Consider the following 16,180-nt stretch of genomic DNA (forward strand, 5'->3'; position numbering starts at 1 on the left):
ATCTTTAAAGCAACTTTTAAAATTATTTTTTAAATTTTGTGGCCATAACTGGCAGCGTGAGTTCCAATCTCTGAACATCCAAGAATAAATATGGATAAATGGGCTTCCCAGGTGTCTCAGTGGTAAAGAATCTGCCTGAAAACGCATGAGACACAGGAGACCTGGGTTCGATCCTTGGGTTGGGAAGATCTCCTGGAGGAGGAAATGACAACCCACTTCAGTATTCTTGCCTGGAGAATGCCATGGACAGAGAAGTCTGGTAGGCTACAGTCCATAGGGTCACACAGAGTTGGACACAACTAAGCGACTGAACAACAATCAAAATACAAATCTTTTTTCCAACAAGATCTTTACAGTCCATTTTTATATTGTTCATTAGCAATAATTAACAATCTTTAATGTTTGTAATTATCTTTTCCCCTTGAGGAACAACACAAAACTATTTGAGAGAATCTGTATTCAAAATAAGAATCGGCACACTTAAAATGTATTGAATCAAGAACACAGTAGAAATTTTGTTAGCTTTGTTTTCACAGTTATCTGTAAAATGGTGAGTTTAGATACTTGAGAAAAACAGATATAAAGTAAAAATAATGTTTTTTAAGTAAGTTGGGCTTCCCTGATAGCTCAGGGATGTGAGCTGCAATGTGAAAGACCTGGGTTTGATCCCTGGGTTGGGAAAATCCCATGGAGAAGGGAACAGCTACCCACTCCAGTATTGTGGCCTGGAGAAATCTATGGACTGTGTAGTCCATGGGGTTGCAAAGAGTTGGACATGACTGAACGACTTTCACTTTTAAGTATTTTTATATTAAATTAGAAATAAATTCTACTGTGATGACCTGTTATCTGAAAACAATCAGCTCACCATCAGTATAGAATAAATTTCAGATTATGTATGTACTGGATATGATATGGTTTACAAGCCAAGGGCTTATTTTTACTATCAAGATGTATTTTAGAATGTTGTTGTTTAGTCATTAAGTCGTGTCTGTTTTGCGGCCCCATGGGCTGTAGCCTACCAGGCTCCTCTGCCCATAGGATTTCCCAGGCAAGCATACTGGAGCGGGTTGCCATTTCCTCCTCCAGGGGATCTTCCTGACCCAGGGATTGAACCTGCGTCTCCCTCAGCTCCTGCACTGCCGGCAGATTCTTTGCCACTGCACCACCTGGGAAGCCCAGGCTGGCTTCTACTGTGGATTCCAAACGAAAAGCTCTTCCCTTCCAGCAGTTCCCACATGCCTAAAATTTCCCCAGGTGGGTTGCCTCTCACCCCGACAGATTGCTCCATGTCTTACACGTGTCCTCAGAAAGACGCCTGCTGTGTTCTGAATGTTCCATAAATGTTCCCTGTCAGGTAACACAGGAAGGGCACAGTGTACTGGACACGTGGGCGGAGGCTCTCAAGGCTGGCAGAGCTCCGCCAGACCAGACACCTGGGCGGCACCGCAGCCCCTCCCAGTCTCCGGGACTCTCCCTCCTTCCGTCTCCCTCCAGCCTCACGCCCCCCTTGCCCCCTGCTGCTCAGCCCAGACTACTTCCCCTGCCTCCAGCTGGTCCCCCTCCCTGCTGCCAGAGGGGGCTTCCTGGAAGGAGAAGGCCCCTGGAAGACCATCCAGCATGAATGCTTAGGGCTCCCCGTCGTGATAGCACACAAGGTTACCCGGAGCCTGGTGGGTAAGCATCTAGCCCCGCAATGCTCAGCTCTGGGTGTGCGCTGAGCACCTGGGGCTGCCCTGAGGTGCAGGGCAGGCTCTGGGCATCAGGCGACTCTTAACAGGGAGCCAGGGCAGAGGAGCCCCACTCCAGCCCCCTGCTTCCATGCTGCAGGTATAACCCTCCAGACCTCAGGATCCAGGAGGGCACAGGTCCCTGGGTGTGGAGCCGGGTACATGTCTCTGCTAGCCAGGCACACTCCGCTCCCTCCCTGCTCATCCCTCCGAACACGTGAACAGGTGGACATGCGCACAGGCGCGCCTTCCTCTTTGGAAAAGGCCAGGTCTTTCAGATGCCCAAGCCCCAGGCTGTTTCACAGAATGTACCGGCGGTGCTAACGCAGTGCTGGACAGGGGGCCATTTCCTTCACAATCTTCTCGGGCACATTCAATGCCTCTGAAGTGAGATTTCATTATAACAGTTCATTTAAGTTGAACCAGATGTAAACTTCAGTAAAAACTGCAGTTTCATGTGGCTTGACCTAACACATTGTAAAAGATGACAGAAGATACTCAAGAAAATTAAAAAACAAACAAACAACCCAAACTTTGAGCAGATTTAATTTCCCTGAGGTCATACTATAAACAAACAGTGTCCATCAGACTGGTGGTGGTTTTCAAACTTAACTGTGCAAAAAAGCAGCTGGGTGTCTTGTGCAAATGACTCCCGCAGGCATGGGGTGGGCCAGTGTCTGCATGTCCGAGGAGCTCCAGGGACGGGACGTGGCTGGTCCCCGGCCCACACTTCGAGTAGCAACATGTTAGACTATCTAATATAAATATCTGAAAAAACCACGCGAACAAAACACTAAAATTTGTAGTAGTAGAGAATAACAAAATTGTGTCTCTGCTTTCCACACTGAACAAAACACTAAAATTTGTAGTAGTAGAGAATAACAAAATTGTGTCTCTGCTTTCCACACTGAGATGTTTTTAGGGTTCTCAGTATTTCTATGTCTCTAGTTCGTTATAAAACCTCATTGAGTGTACACGCTTTTATAACTTCAAAAATAAAGTGCTATAGTTTACAAAAATAAACACATGGCTAGATTTAAGAGCTTTTCAGAAACCTATTTCTGAGAGTGAAGAAATATTTCTCTATTTTCTTTAGAGAAATTCTTTTGAAATTGTCCTTCATTGCATAAACCCTTGATAATATATTGTTCCTCTGAGTCTAATCTCTGTGACAACTTGGTACACTCACCCAGAGTGAGGCCATTTTATATATTTTGGTTTCCTCAAAAGCACTTGTACAAAAGTTCATACTTATAAGAAGCTAACATTTTTCTTGTAGCTAAACAGGAACGGGGACAAACTTCAAACTTGCAGTTAATTCTTCATCATAAATATTTGAGTTTACCCAACACACAACGTCTACAGCTGCAGAACATCTTTTTCTGCTCTGCAAGTAGCAAGTATTAAAGTTATAACAAATTAGTGTATTAAAGCATCATTTATAATTACACACATCAGGTGGAAGACTGGAATACAACCCTAGCAGACTGATTAAAAGGACCGAAAGGAGCGTGAGCTCTGGGGGTCTGTGTGGAGAGAGGGGGCCCCTAACTACCAGTACCAGTAACTGACGTCACCTTGGAGGGTCAGCGAGTGCTTGCAAAGCCTCCCGGGCATCTGTGCTCACCCTACTCAGGGCCCCTGGAGGCACCCAGAATGTTTCCCTGTAGGTCAACACGGCACTTCTGTTCCCAGGTGTGATGTCAACATGAAAGAGAGGAATTGATTTTCAACAAAGACACTATAGCACCTGTGACAGGGCCTGAGGCCAGCTTCTCTCTTATCCTGAAGAAGACGTTCATCTGAGAAGCATTTAAGGGGTTTGGTTTCTCCACCAGGTTCTTTCCCCTCTTCCAGGAGCAGACAGATCATCACGCCTGGGCTCCGGGAGATGTGGCTGCAGGCAGGCTCGGGCCTGTGCAGGGCGGGGCATCGGGGACATGGAGCACAGGGGACCGGGTTCCCCTGGTTTAAGTGTGACTGCCGGGAGCCGCCCCTGCGTGTGCTCACATGATTTTAACAGACAGTGCAAACACGTTAGCTACTAGTAACAACCCAGTCTCTGACTTTTACTTGAACCCAAACCAGCAGGTCTCGGAATGACCCTTTCCCTACCTCCAGGAGAAGCTGGAAGCCGGACTCACTAAACACACAGGTTCCAGGGCCTCGCGTGGGCCCAAGGGCTCAGATGGGCCTCTCTGGTTTTGAGCCAGCATCCCGGGTGGAACACCGTGAGGCCCTGAAGAAGGGACAAGCTGGTTTCAGTATAGCAGCTTCTTTGATCTCCGGCATTTTGGTGGCAGAAAAGCCTCCTTGGAGCTTATGGAACTTCACCTGACACCTGCATCCAGCTAACCAAAATTTCATTCACGTTTCCTTACTTTTGCTCAGCAGGGACATCCCTGTAGTCTCTCCCCTCCTGTGAGCCCACCACCATTTCCCCTTGAAAGCCCCAGGCTCACTGTCCAGATGAAGAGCAGACTCTTGGGGAAACGCTGACTACCTTCCCCTCCGGCCAAGCTCGACTCCCGTCTTCACGTGTGTGTGCCATCTTGATTCTGAGTGTCCCGCAGGCCTGATGGGACACCCGCCACCAGAGCTTCTTTTTGGAGAGAAGTCATTTCTCATCACCACTGATCCTTTCCATAGCACCCATCTCGGGGCCTCTGCCCACATCCATGCAGCTCTGGCTTTGTCTCTTCCCGCTGTCTAAATCCACCTACTTGCTTTTTAATTCATCATCCCCTTGGCCGCTGGACTGAGGTCTGTTTCGTGACATGATGACAACCGCCACGAAGCCTAAGGCCGCCCCCAGGCCGGGAGGGCCGCAGGGGCTCACCTCCTGGGCCACCCCCGAGAGGATGGGGGCAAGGACCCGGCCCACAGCTGTCACCGACTGCCCCATGCCCAGGAGGCTGCCGCTGGCCCGCACCCCGCCCACGGTCAGCTGGAGGTCGGTGATGCAGGTCCTGCCGATGGCGGTGGAGAAGGACAGGAGCACGGAGCAGGCGACCGCGACGTCCAGGCTGCGTGCCGAGGCGAAGAGCAGCAGCAGCGCAGACGTGAGCACAGTGGAGTGCAGCAGGAGCCGGTACGACTGGTGCCCGTACAGCCGCAGGAGGGGTCCCAGGGCGAAGCCAGCCAGGACCCCCAGGGCGCTGCTGCAGCTGGTGAGGTAGCCGGCCGCCCGGGGCCCCATGCCGAAGCGCTCCTCCAGGGCCAGGACGAAGTTACTGTAGTAGAGCATGACGGCCACGGCCATCAGCAGGCGCACCACGAACACGACCCACAGGGCGGAGAGCACCAGGCTCCTCAGGCCCCGCAGGGTGGCCAGCACCTCCGCCCAGGGGAGGCTGGCCGGCCCCTTGCTCACTGGGGTCCCCTGGGGGCTGGCTGCCCTCTGCATGGCAGAGTCTGTCTTTCCCCAAAGCGCCTGGTTCCTACCCCGTGGCGAGTCATCCTCTGGACTGCTGAGTTTTACTTCACTCCATGGAAACAGCCAAACGAGACCTGTCAACATGGGATAAGACCTGTTAGAGCCGCAGAGAATCTGGCAGAGAATCCGGCAGGGCCTTCTCGGGGGGAGCCACTACTCTTTTTCCTGTATTAGTCCACTTACTAGGTGGATTTTTGAAACCTGTTTTTAACCATTCCCACAGCTACTTAGACTCCATTTTGATATCAGAATTCTGCTATTCACCTTAAGAAAGGAAACCAACTCTGAATATTCACTGGAAGGACGGATGCTAAAGCTGAAGTTCCAATACTTTGGCCACCTGATACAGAGAACCGACTCACTGGAAAAGACCCTGATGCTGGGAAAGATAGAAGGCAGGAGGAGAAGGGGACACAGGATGAGATGGTTGGACAGCATCACCGACTTGATGGACATGAGTTTGAGCAAGGTCCGGGAGTTGGTGATGGACAGGGAGGCCTGGAGTGCTGCAGCCCATGGGGTCGCAAAGAGTTGGACACGACTGAGCGAATGACCCTTTCTTTCACACTCAAACCTGCCCTTCTTGGAAATCTTTCTGAACTCATCCCCGTGGTTTTCAGCCCTTCATCACTGCAGCACCACGTGGGCCAATGCTGCTCAGACCTGCCTGGGGCTTTCTCACCAACAAGCCTGTGGTTCCTCGAAACACAGTGTAAGTGGACCAGGAGCTAGGGAGAACTGATTCATGCAGGAAACCAGCCACAGAGAATGTGGGCCTGTGAGGGCTTTTCATCTGTACTCATCCTTGACCACGGGCCTTGGACGTTTCACAGAACCTTGATACAAGTGCAAAAGGACTGTTGCTGATGAACCAAGAGGAAGAGTATACTTTAAATGATCATAGCGACTAATGTTGACTGAATGCTCCTATCCTTGTGGACTTTATTTTCTAACTGTGTACGTGGTGGGGGAACAGAACATAAGAAAATAAACTTCTGATTTCAGAAGTGCTACCAAAAAATTGAGTTATTTTAGACAAGGATCAGGGACAGCCAGTCTAAGCAAGCAAACATCTGAAAATTGAATAATCAGCCAAGAAACAGTCAGTATAAATATGTGAAAAGAACACTGTAGGTGGAGGAAAGACTGGATTAGAGTCCTCCTGCAAGAAGCCAACATTTGTCGGGGAGGCAGAGGGTGGCCGGCCCACACCAAGTGGGCCTGAGAGAGACACACAGACCCAGAGGCACAGCGGTCCCAGCAGGGCCGACGTGACCGGACTGTCCTCTGTGAGTAATGAGTCTGCCTGTCCTAAGAAACGGCTTCCCTGATGGCTTACTAGGTAAAGAATCCACCTGCAATGCAGGAGACACAGGAGATGTGGGTCTGATTCCTGGGTCAGGAAGATTCCCCTGGAGAAGGAAATGGCAACCCACTCAATATTCTTGCCTGGGAAATCCCATGGACAGAGGAACCCGGTCCATGGAGTTGCAAAGAGTTGGATACGACTGAGCACGAACAGAATACATTCTAAGGAAAACACTGTAATGAGAGAAAGTGGGCAAGACTGGTTGGGATAAACACATCAAGCAAACCACCTCCTCATGATTCATGTCAACTTACCAGCGTTGAGAACGAAGACAGAAGAGCAGACGAAGGCCGTGAGATAAAACCCACCATCCAGTTCAGCCAGATACCCGCCGACCACTGGGCCCAAGATGAAGCCCATGCTGGACGCCGTGTTGAACTGTCCCAGCACCACTGGCCGTTCCTCCTCTGTGACCAGATCAGCGAGCAGGGCCCTTGAGATGGAGAGTGTGTGCTTAAAGATACCTGCGAGGCAACAAGAAATGCGTCTGTGCATTTTCCAACCCAAAGTATCTCACTTGGGATCCTGAGCTTCATCTTCATCCGTGATGGAGTTCTGATCTCAGTTTTCCATGACCCTCTAAGGCAGCGGTCTCCACCCACCTGGATCTAATGCCTAATGGTCTGAGGTGGAGCTGATGTAAAAACAATAGAAATAAAGTGCATTAGAAATGTGGTGTGTTTAAATCACCCCAAAATCATCTTGTTCCCTTAATGGAAAAACTATCTTCCATGAAACCTGTCCCTGATGTCAGAAAGGTTGGGAACCTCTGTTGTAAGGCTTACAGGTCCCACCCCACTGTGGCTGGACTCCTGGCCCAGCCCCAGACCCGAGTGGGTCACCTTCATCTGAACCAAGCTCCCAGAGCCCTCAGCTTGTCCACCTTCCACCAGGACATTCCAGGGTCTCCAGTCATGTCTGCGGTCCAAGGGCAGTTTATGGTGGTTTCTATGCAAAGACTGACCATGCTTTATTTGCTCAGTAAATAAACAATTCCCATGTGCCTTCTGCAAGCCCAGCACTCACCGTGACCCTGAGGATAACGGAAGGAACAAAGGGAAAAAAACCAAAATAAAACAGACACTCATCCCTGTTCTCACAGAGCCTACATATCATTTTACACACACACAGACACAGGAGGGTGATAAGTGCTATAAAGAGAAACAGAGCAGGGTATGAAAGACAGAGGGCAACTGAAAGTATAAAAACACTATGACATGATCATCTAACCAATGCCGACTTCCTACCACAAGCAGCTTGGGAGTTTGTTGACAAGCTGAAAGCTGTGACCTGCCTTAATGAGAGATGACAATGTATGTAACACCTCTACATTCCTCAACCTCGTGCTGATATAACGGATGCGTGTGTCACCGTCTGCTGAACACCCACACACACTCACACGTGGACAGATGCTAAAGCCACAGGCCGTCCACCATCCTGACCAACATATAGTGGGCCTGACTGCTGCTGCTCTTGTCTCAATTTGAGGTCAGGAAGCCCAATTTCAAAACTACAAGCTCACCGAGGGAGAGAACAGCAACTGTGGTGCTGGCCGAAGACATCTAAGGAATTCCTACTGACCGGATGCAGAGAGGTGGACTGGCAGCACTCAGGTCCTATGACTGAGGCATGGGTGTTCATGCTGAGGGGCGAGGAGGGCTCAGGCTCTGTGAGTGCAAGGTCTGTAATCCTGGAGCCGTCAGAAGAGCCTGGTGGTGGCGAGTGCTTGGTCGACAGCAGCGGCCGGTGTTACAGTTGTAACTGCTATCATCATGATAGGCTCTGCACATAAAGTCTAACCAGGGACTCCCCTGATGGTCCAGTGGTTAAGAATCCGCTTTTGCAGTGCAAGAGAGATGGGTTCCATCACTGGTCTGGGAAGACCCCACATGCTGCAGGGCAATTAAGCCCTAGAGCCACAACTACTGAAGCCCACGCACTCTAGAGTCCATGCTTGGCCACAGGAGAAGCCACGGAGATCAGAAACCTGCACACCACAGCCAGAGAAGAGCCCCCACTCTCTGCGACTAGAGAGAGCCCATGCAGAGAAAAAAAGACGCCGTGCAGCTAAAAATAAATAAATATTAAAAAGTAAAGTCTGCTCCAAGAGGCGCTGCTAGGCAGGGACAGGCTCTCTGGATGCAGACGCATAAACTGATTGTTTCTGGATGGACACCCAGCCACGGGGCGAGAACTCACCTGCAGGGACTCTAGCCAGGGTGAACAGGAACACGTTGGTAGATGCTCCAAGCATAAGGTAACCCAGGGCACTGCACAGGATGCACACCAGTAAGGAAGACCGTCTTCCGACGACGTCACTCCAGCAGCCCTGAGGAAGCAGGGGGCAGCAGAAAGCCTCTGACTCCCGTTAAAACAACCTGGCCGCCCCGGAAACCCCCCAACATGTGACCCCATGGAAATCACGGGGGAGCCGGGTTTAAGATCCACAGATCAATTCTGTTATGTCCCTTGCCACATAAATTATGTTCTCTGGCCTTTCCCATGTGAAGTGGGAAAATACAATAGTTTTTCAACAGCCTAAGTTACCAGATGATGCATCTATGATGACCTGGTAGCAAAGAAAGGCTGTAAAGATAGTGAAGGATAATTTCTAAAGCCTCATTTTGTCTTATTCTCAATACTTCATGCAACTTAACTTCTTAGCAACTATATTCACGGTTTAGAAATTTAGAAAACACTGAAAAACAAAATGAATATAAAACCTCATAATCCTGAATCGACATGTTTTTTTTTTTTTTAAATGGTCCCTTGAGACCTGATCATTTCCTCCCTTTATACTTTTTAGAAAACATGTATACATATATTTTTGGCTGTGCTGGGTCTTCGTTGCTGCATGGGCTTTTCTCTCGGTGCAGAGAGTGGGGGCTACTCTCCAGTTGTGGTGTAGGGGTTTCATACTGTGGTACCATCTCTTGCGGAGGAGCACGGGCTCAAGTGTATGGGCTTCAGTAGCTGCAGGACAAGGCTCACGATCTGTGGCTCACAGGTTCCAGAGCACAGGCTCAACAGCTGCGGTGCACGGGCTTAGTTGCTCTGTGACATGTGGGATGTTCCCAGACCGGGGATCGAATCTGTGTCTCCTGCAGTGGCTGGTGGATTCTTCACCATTGAGCCACCACGGAAGCCCCCTATGTTTTTAACAAAATGACCATACTATACATTCCATTTTGGAACATGCTTTTCCACTTAACAGTATATCTTGAACATCATTTCATGTTGTGAAAAAGTCGCTTTTATCTTTCCTCACTTTTCAACAGTTTAGAAATTCTCCCCTCTTTCAACGTGGGAGAGGTCACTGGCCTCCCGTGTTCATAGGGCATGATGTAATCTGGCAGTTAATGCCCTGGGCCCTGGGCCAGGCTGTCCGGGTTCAGCTCCGAACTCTCATCATTCCACATATGACCCGGGCATCAGTCAAGATAATTACACACACAGGTGTATCTGAGGTCGGTTTCTCTACCATAAAGTTGGAGTAATCATATCTGCCTCAGCCATTCCCCATCCCCATCAACACTTGCTACATGCTTTGAGTTAAAATGAATCATTAGAAATCCACAACTCCCAGACTGGTGGTTGAGACTGGTTATTATGAAGATTAAATGTAATAATGTGCCAAGAGCAGATCCTGACGTATCACAGGTAATAAACGCTGGTCATTTTTATTAAAATACACATATGAAAAAAATATTAACCTCACGTGATTGAGCAAACCTTTTCTTCGAAAATATTTATTTTTAAAATTAAAATGCTTTCATAAAACTTTTAATTAAAATATGTACTTACAAAAGTAGTGGTTAAAGAAGACACTTTAAGTAGGTATTCCTTTAACGGAAGGATGTCTAAGGAAGGGTCTCATTAAATTACAGCTGAGATCTATGATATGTGCTTTGCAAGCACTACTGTCATAAAGCAAAGGATCAATTTGAAAAACAGGGTTGGGCCATGGCTGGCAATAAAAACTCATAAAGCGCTGCTGCGTTCCAGGTTCTCTGATCAAGGCTGCTGATAAACAAATCAAGCCTGGTCTGTATTCTCAGGGAGGTCAGAGTCCAGTAGGAGAAAGGCACTGGAGTATTTAAAATACACTGCGATTTAACTGGTCTAATATATACACGTGTGTGAATGCTCAGTTGTGTATGATTCTTTGTGACCCCATGGACTGTAGCCCGCCAGGCTCCTCTGTCCATGGGATTCTCCAGGCAAGAACACTGGAGTGGGTTGCCATGTCCTCCTCCAAAAGATCTTCCCTACCCAGGGATCAAAACTGCATCTGCTGCATTGGCAGGCGGATTCTTTACCACTGAACCACCTGGGAAGCCACTATACACACACATCTAAAGTATTTTGGTATGGAGTTCCCAAAGACAACAGAAAAGATATTTACTAAGATGTATCCCAGACTGTTCTCTCATGAGAAAGAATATGAAATATGATGTGCTGCCCTACAAGTAAATGCATTAGTTTCCTATACAGTTTGATACTTGTTATCTATTTACTTTTTTAGATTAAGGCAGAGGCAGATGGCATGGAGAGAAAAAGCACTTAGAGTTTAGATACTGGGATTAGGTGACCTTGTCAAATTACTTAAACTGTTTAAGTTTTAATCTCCTCCTCAATAAAAGGCAGACTACTATTTTCCTGGGTCATTTTAATGATTAAATAAGAGTATGACTATTGCTGCTATACCAATTTAAAGCATGAAACACTGTAACAAAGATAAATTAGGATTTGTAATGGAATCTCACCAGATTGCTCCCTGATATTAAAATATATTTCACACATGAGCCACTCTTGGGAAGCACAGTGCTGTACGTACCTGGTGCTCACTCGAGGTGACACCAGTTATTTAGACCAAGGTCACAGCTGATCAGTCCCTGGAACCAAACTGACTTTTCTGTTTGAACTGCATGAACCTCTGGAGGCTGAGGCCCCAGGACCAGTATTACATAGAGGGCACACAGAATCAGTGAAGGATTCTGAATTTCAAACCACTGCACGGTCAGAAGTAGGAGTGGTGGGGAACTGCCTTGGAGGCCCAGTGGTTAAGACTCCGAGCTTCCAACACAGGGGGCACCAGTTTGATCTCTGATCGGGAAACTAGGATCCCACATGCCCAAAGAGCATGGCCAATAATAAAAGAAGAAGTGGGTGGGGTTGGCAAGATCAGCTCTGGGTGTTTCTACTTTCTATGGTCAATGTCCAACCCATTACTGCCAGTGGCTCCTCTGTCTATACACTTAAGTTTTATAACTGATAAGCCATGTCATTCAAAAGGCACAACTTCACATAGAATCCAAGGATCTGAATGGGTTTGATGACTGTCAATTACTTGAAACAAACAAAACTGGTCATAATGGCTGTTTGCATCCTCTTCTTCTAGTAGAAAGTAATCCTGGGAAGAACACGCTATGATTTAAATAGCAGGCGCTCACTATGACTCAACCAGGTCCTTTTAGATCTAGCCATCCAACCCCTTCAGGCCTATGTCTTCTCAGAGGTTGACTAAGGGAGAGATGACCAACGCATCTTTTGTGGTCTAAGGACACTTAGGTCCTCGCCATCCACAAACTTCCTTTTGGGTAAACCTCAAGCCCTGATTTTTCTACAGCCGTGATGGATGGCCCTTAGAGGCATGCGGTCTTTTGGGCATGGGGGCTTTTGAGATGTGCTGCCAGACGGAAGAGAACTTACCACTAGCGTGCTGGAAAAGAGCTGCAAAATGCCATAGGAGGAGCCTGCAAAAAACAAGTGACATCTGTAAAATAAGCTAGATTCATCAAGAAGATGGGTAAAATTAACAGAAAACATTAGGAGAAAAAGACTGTTTTAAAAAGGAAATGAGCATACTTTTTTCAGATGGGAGAGTCAGGTCATACAAGATTTAGTACGGGTCTTCAGAGTAAAATTGAGGGAAAGAAGAAGAGACTGAAGGCCGAGGTCTCCCATAGGGACCCTGAGAGAGTGCTTCTTACCCTGTGTGAGGCATGCATGCAGGACCATAAATCTGAATCCCACAAAGTCTCGATTAAGTCTTGAAATGTTAATATTACCTCCTATGTCCCTAACATTTCAGTTTTATAAAATGCTTGCTTTGTAAAGAACTTACAAAGTTTTATGGAGTGCTTTCAGCTCCATCCTATTATTGAATACATTCTTTCTGCTCTTCAAAGACCCCTTCCCTCTGCTGGGTGGGCCAATATAACTCAACATACACTTTTCCAGGGAAATGCAAGCCATAGTGTGGCTCAGGAGTTTCCAAATATTATGTACAATCCACCCCACCCCCCTGCAACTCATCTGCTCTTCTCGTTTTTGAATGATCAAAGGCTGTGAGTTTTTATCAATTTCTCATTAATTATCAGAATCCTACCCCCACTATTCCCTGGGTAAATCGACAACTTCTGGATGGAGATTCTATGCTGCACAGAGAGAGAAGCCCTCTGTGCTTCTAGTGGTGGTGAAGGAAGCCTGTAAGCACTCTGTTCCTCGTGGTGTGATTTCTGTAGATCATGTCTCTCTGCTCTCCCATTAGGTTACAGGTCCCTGCAGGCAGGCGTCGATACCTGACCCTTATTAACATGCATGACCAGAACCCCTGGAGAGACTCAGTAAGTTACCTTAGCTAAAAGACTGATTTGTTTCCAGGTACTCAGTCCAGGGGGCTTAAAATTCCGTGCTCTGAAAAAGTGCAGGATTAACCTACTCACCTACTATCCCAGCAACTGTTGGACTTGCTCCAAGAGACTTGACATGAACGCTCAGTAAAGGCACAACCATGCTCACACCAAACAAATCCTAAACAACAAATTGCTGGTTAATGCAAATTAGAAACAGGGGCCTCAGTATTTTTAAAGTGGGATCCTGATTATAAGCTGATTTTTTAAGGACAATATCTAAATTTTTGAGCAAACAAGAACTCATAATTGCATTCTACAGTAAGATACACTCATCTGGTTAAAGGTATGGAGAAATCCATATACAGTGTGTTACAACCACAGCCATGACTCTCCAGTCTAGTGCCTGACTAAGGTTAGGGTGCTGAGCTCTACTGAGCCAGGAGAGAAGCAAGAAGACATTCTACTCCCCCAACCTCAGTGCAAGGTGTTCAACAGTCTGTCAAGTTTAATGCATGCTTCCTAGCACAGTTGTATCTGCCTCTTTGAGACCCCATGGAGCATAACCCGACAAGGTCCTTTGTCCATGGAATTTTTCAGGCAAAAACACTGGAATGGGCTGCCATTTCCTTCTCCAAGGGATCCTTCCCCACCCAGGGATCAAACTCACTCCCCACCCAGGAATCCAATGGTGTCTGTCTCCTGCATAGGCAGGCGGATTGTTTACCACTAGCGCCACCTGGGAGCTCTGAAAATGTACCTAATTCTGCCCAAGAAGGGTTATCAACAGCGACTTTCCTACAAGGCCTAGTAAAAAGGGCCTGTTTGCTCCTACCACACCTGAAGCCACCGCCCTGCTGGGCGACGCACCGGTCGCAGCATCTACCACCCGGGGTCACCCTTGTGCGTGGCTCGATCACCGAGTCACTCCTGAGCCTGGTGCCGAAGAGTCTTAAATCGCGGGGCTGGGGTGAGGGTGGGGGCGAACTGGCCTCGGCGTGGGCGAGAGGGGCAAGCCTCATCTGTGGCCAGGTGCAGTGTGAAGGAGGGGGTGTGGGGCAAGAAGGGACCTGAGAGGTAGGGAGGCATCACCAGGCGGGTCGCAGGTTTCCAGCCCTCGAAGAGCCTGGCGACCACTCAGGATGTACAAGGAAAAGCACCTTGGTCGGGATCCAGGTCGCGGACACAGCCCGCTGGCCCCGCAGTTACTCACCAGGAAGCCTACGAGGTAGAGGCAGAGCAGGAAGCGGCGGGCTCGAACGGCTCCGGGGCCGGGAGCCCCCTCCTGGGTCCCCGTCCCAGGTTCCTGCCGCGATCTCGGGGTTGCTGATATCAAACCCCGGTCCGGGGCCATGCCGCTGGACTGTTTCCCCGGCTCCATGCGCATGCGCGCGGGGGGCTAGCGGGCGGGCCCGCCCTCGGCGCGCCGGCCCCGCCCCCGGCGGAAGCCAGCGGCTGCGCCAGCGCAGAGCCGCGCGCCTCTCACCTTCTTTCAGGGGCGGAGCTTCCGACGCAGGCGCAGCGAGGCGGGCTCCGCACGGCCCGGCGGGTTCGCGCTCCGCCCAGAGAACGGGCGTCCGTGCGGGATGCGCCAGCTTTGTGATGGTGGTGATGACGCTCTGCGCACCCTGGGGATAAAGAGCCATTGCCTGGCTGGAGGGAATTGCGATGATGAGCTTTTAGCTCAGAAGTGACGGGGTGTCCTCGGGGATCGCCGGCTTTGGCGGGAAGAGACTCTGAGTGGGCGTGCCTTGTTGTCGATGACTGACCTGGAGAAAGAACCTTCGGCCCCTCCCAGCTTCGTTTTTCCCACTTGAAACACAGGAGGACCCAGTGTGGACCAGCCTCCTGGAGGGGTGAGGAGTCTATATATTAATACAAACGTGGCCCCAGCGCTTTTTCTGTGACCTGCGAGAGCGGCTCACTTGTAGAACATTCGCTGCCGTCTGTCTTGGCAACTTGGAGCCTCCTGGTTTGGAGGTTTTTTATCCCAGGAGGGCTGACCTTCCAAGAGGGGTGGGGCAGAAGTTCCGCTGTGTTCGGCAGTGAGACCATCAGCTGGATAGTTGGGCCTCCCGAAGCCACCAAACCGTCAGGAAACCCAAGGGGACCTTCTCCCGGCTGAAGTGATGGAGCCGGAGTACCGAGGGCAGGTTGGGTGATCGTTTCCAGTGGAGTGAGGAAGGACTCTGCGTGGAACGTTCCAAAAACAAGGAAACAAAAGAATGTAGAACTGTGAAAGAATCAATTCCTGTACTCCTGAAGAAAGACGTTCATCCTTGCGTGAGGTAAAGACCCCTGATCAGCTGATGTTTAGGCTGAGGGCAAGGGAAAGAAGAAATAGGCCGGAAAAAGCAATAAAACAAACAACAACAACAACAAAAAGCACACACACAAAAACAAAAACCCCCAAACAAAAAAATCTCATTTAAGAAATCAGTGTCTCTTGTTATTCCCGTAATAGGTGTTTTCAGCAATAAGGTGATTAAAGGACACTTAGTTGCAGACTTCTTTTTAAAGACATGAAGAGTTTATATGTTAATTTTCTTGCTGTCCTCAGTTTGAATTAAGTCATTAACGTTACTACTATTTCTGAAATAAATCTCTAGAAAAGTTTCCTTTTTTAGATAAAGAACCTTAGCCTTAAAAAAAAAAAAAAAAACAAGAGAAGGAAGAAATAGGTCGTAAAATAAAGACGGAAAGCTCTGATTTTGGGGCCACTTCCAGGGTAAGGACTGTTGAAGTTTTGCGTATTTTCTGTTATGCATGTGGGTGTTGGCACATGTTCACTATTTTCTTCTGTCTTCTTCTTCCAAATATAATTTTACAGGCCCTTGAAGTTTAATTTTAGTAAGTTTTTAAATTAATTAATAATTTTAGTAAGTTTAGCTTAATTTAGTCTTTAGGTAACAGAAAATTCAGTAAGACTGAATTTGAGGAGTAATGTATAGAGCCAGAATGGGTACAATGTACAATGTACAATGTTGCGACATTTTCTCTTCGTGGTGTT

General features: G+C 48.4%; 1 protein-coding gene across 1 annotated transcript; it reads right to left on the reverse strand.

Moving 5' to 3' along the window:
- Nucleotides 1-2,260: 2,260 nt before the first annotated feature.
- MFSD9 (major facilitator superfamily domain containing 9) lies at nt 2,261-14,579 on the reverse strand. The gene is made up of 6 exons (XM_020874846.2): nt 14,384-14,579; nt 13,264-13,351; nt 12,248-12,291; nt 8,735-8,864; nt 6,790-6,999; nt 2,261-5,240 (listed from the first exon to the last, which is right to left on the reverse strand). The coding sequence occupies exons 1-6, from the start codon at nt 14,555-14,557 to the stop codon at nt 4,450-4,452; spliced, it is 1,437 nt and encodes a 478-aa protein (XP_020730505.2). The 5' UTR covers nt 14,558-14,579; the 3' UTR covers nt 2,261-4,449.
- Nucleotides 14,580-16,180: the final 1,601 nt, after the last annotated feature.

This window comes from Odocoileus virginianus, chromosome 2 (genome assembly GCF_023699985.2).
Source record: "Odocoileus virginianus isolate 20LAN1187 ecotype Illinois chromosome 2, Ovbor_1.2, whole genome shotgun sequence".
In the NCBI taxonomy this organism is placed as follows: Eukaryota; Metazoa; Chordata; class Mammalia; order Artiodactyla; family Cervidae; genus Odocoileus; species Odocoileus virginianus.

What these genes read in the sequence shown, in the direction of transcription:
- MFSD9 (XM_020874846.2), bottom strand. Translation starts at nt 14,557, where the DNA reads ATGCGCATGGAGCCGGGGAAACAGTCCAGCGGCATGGCCCCGGACCGG. An exon ending in TCTACCTCGTAGGCTTCCTG is followed by an intron (nt 13,352 to 14,383) that starts GTGAGTAACTGC and finishes TTTGTTGTTTAG; the next exon opens with GATTTGTTTGGTGTGAGCAT. An exon ending in CCTGGCTAGAGTCCCTGCAG is followed by an intron (nt 7,000 to 8,734) that starts GTGAGTTCTCGC and finishes GTTGCCTCGCAG; the next exon opens with GTATCTTTAAGCACACACTC.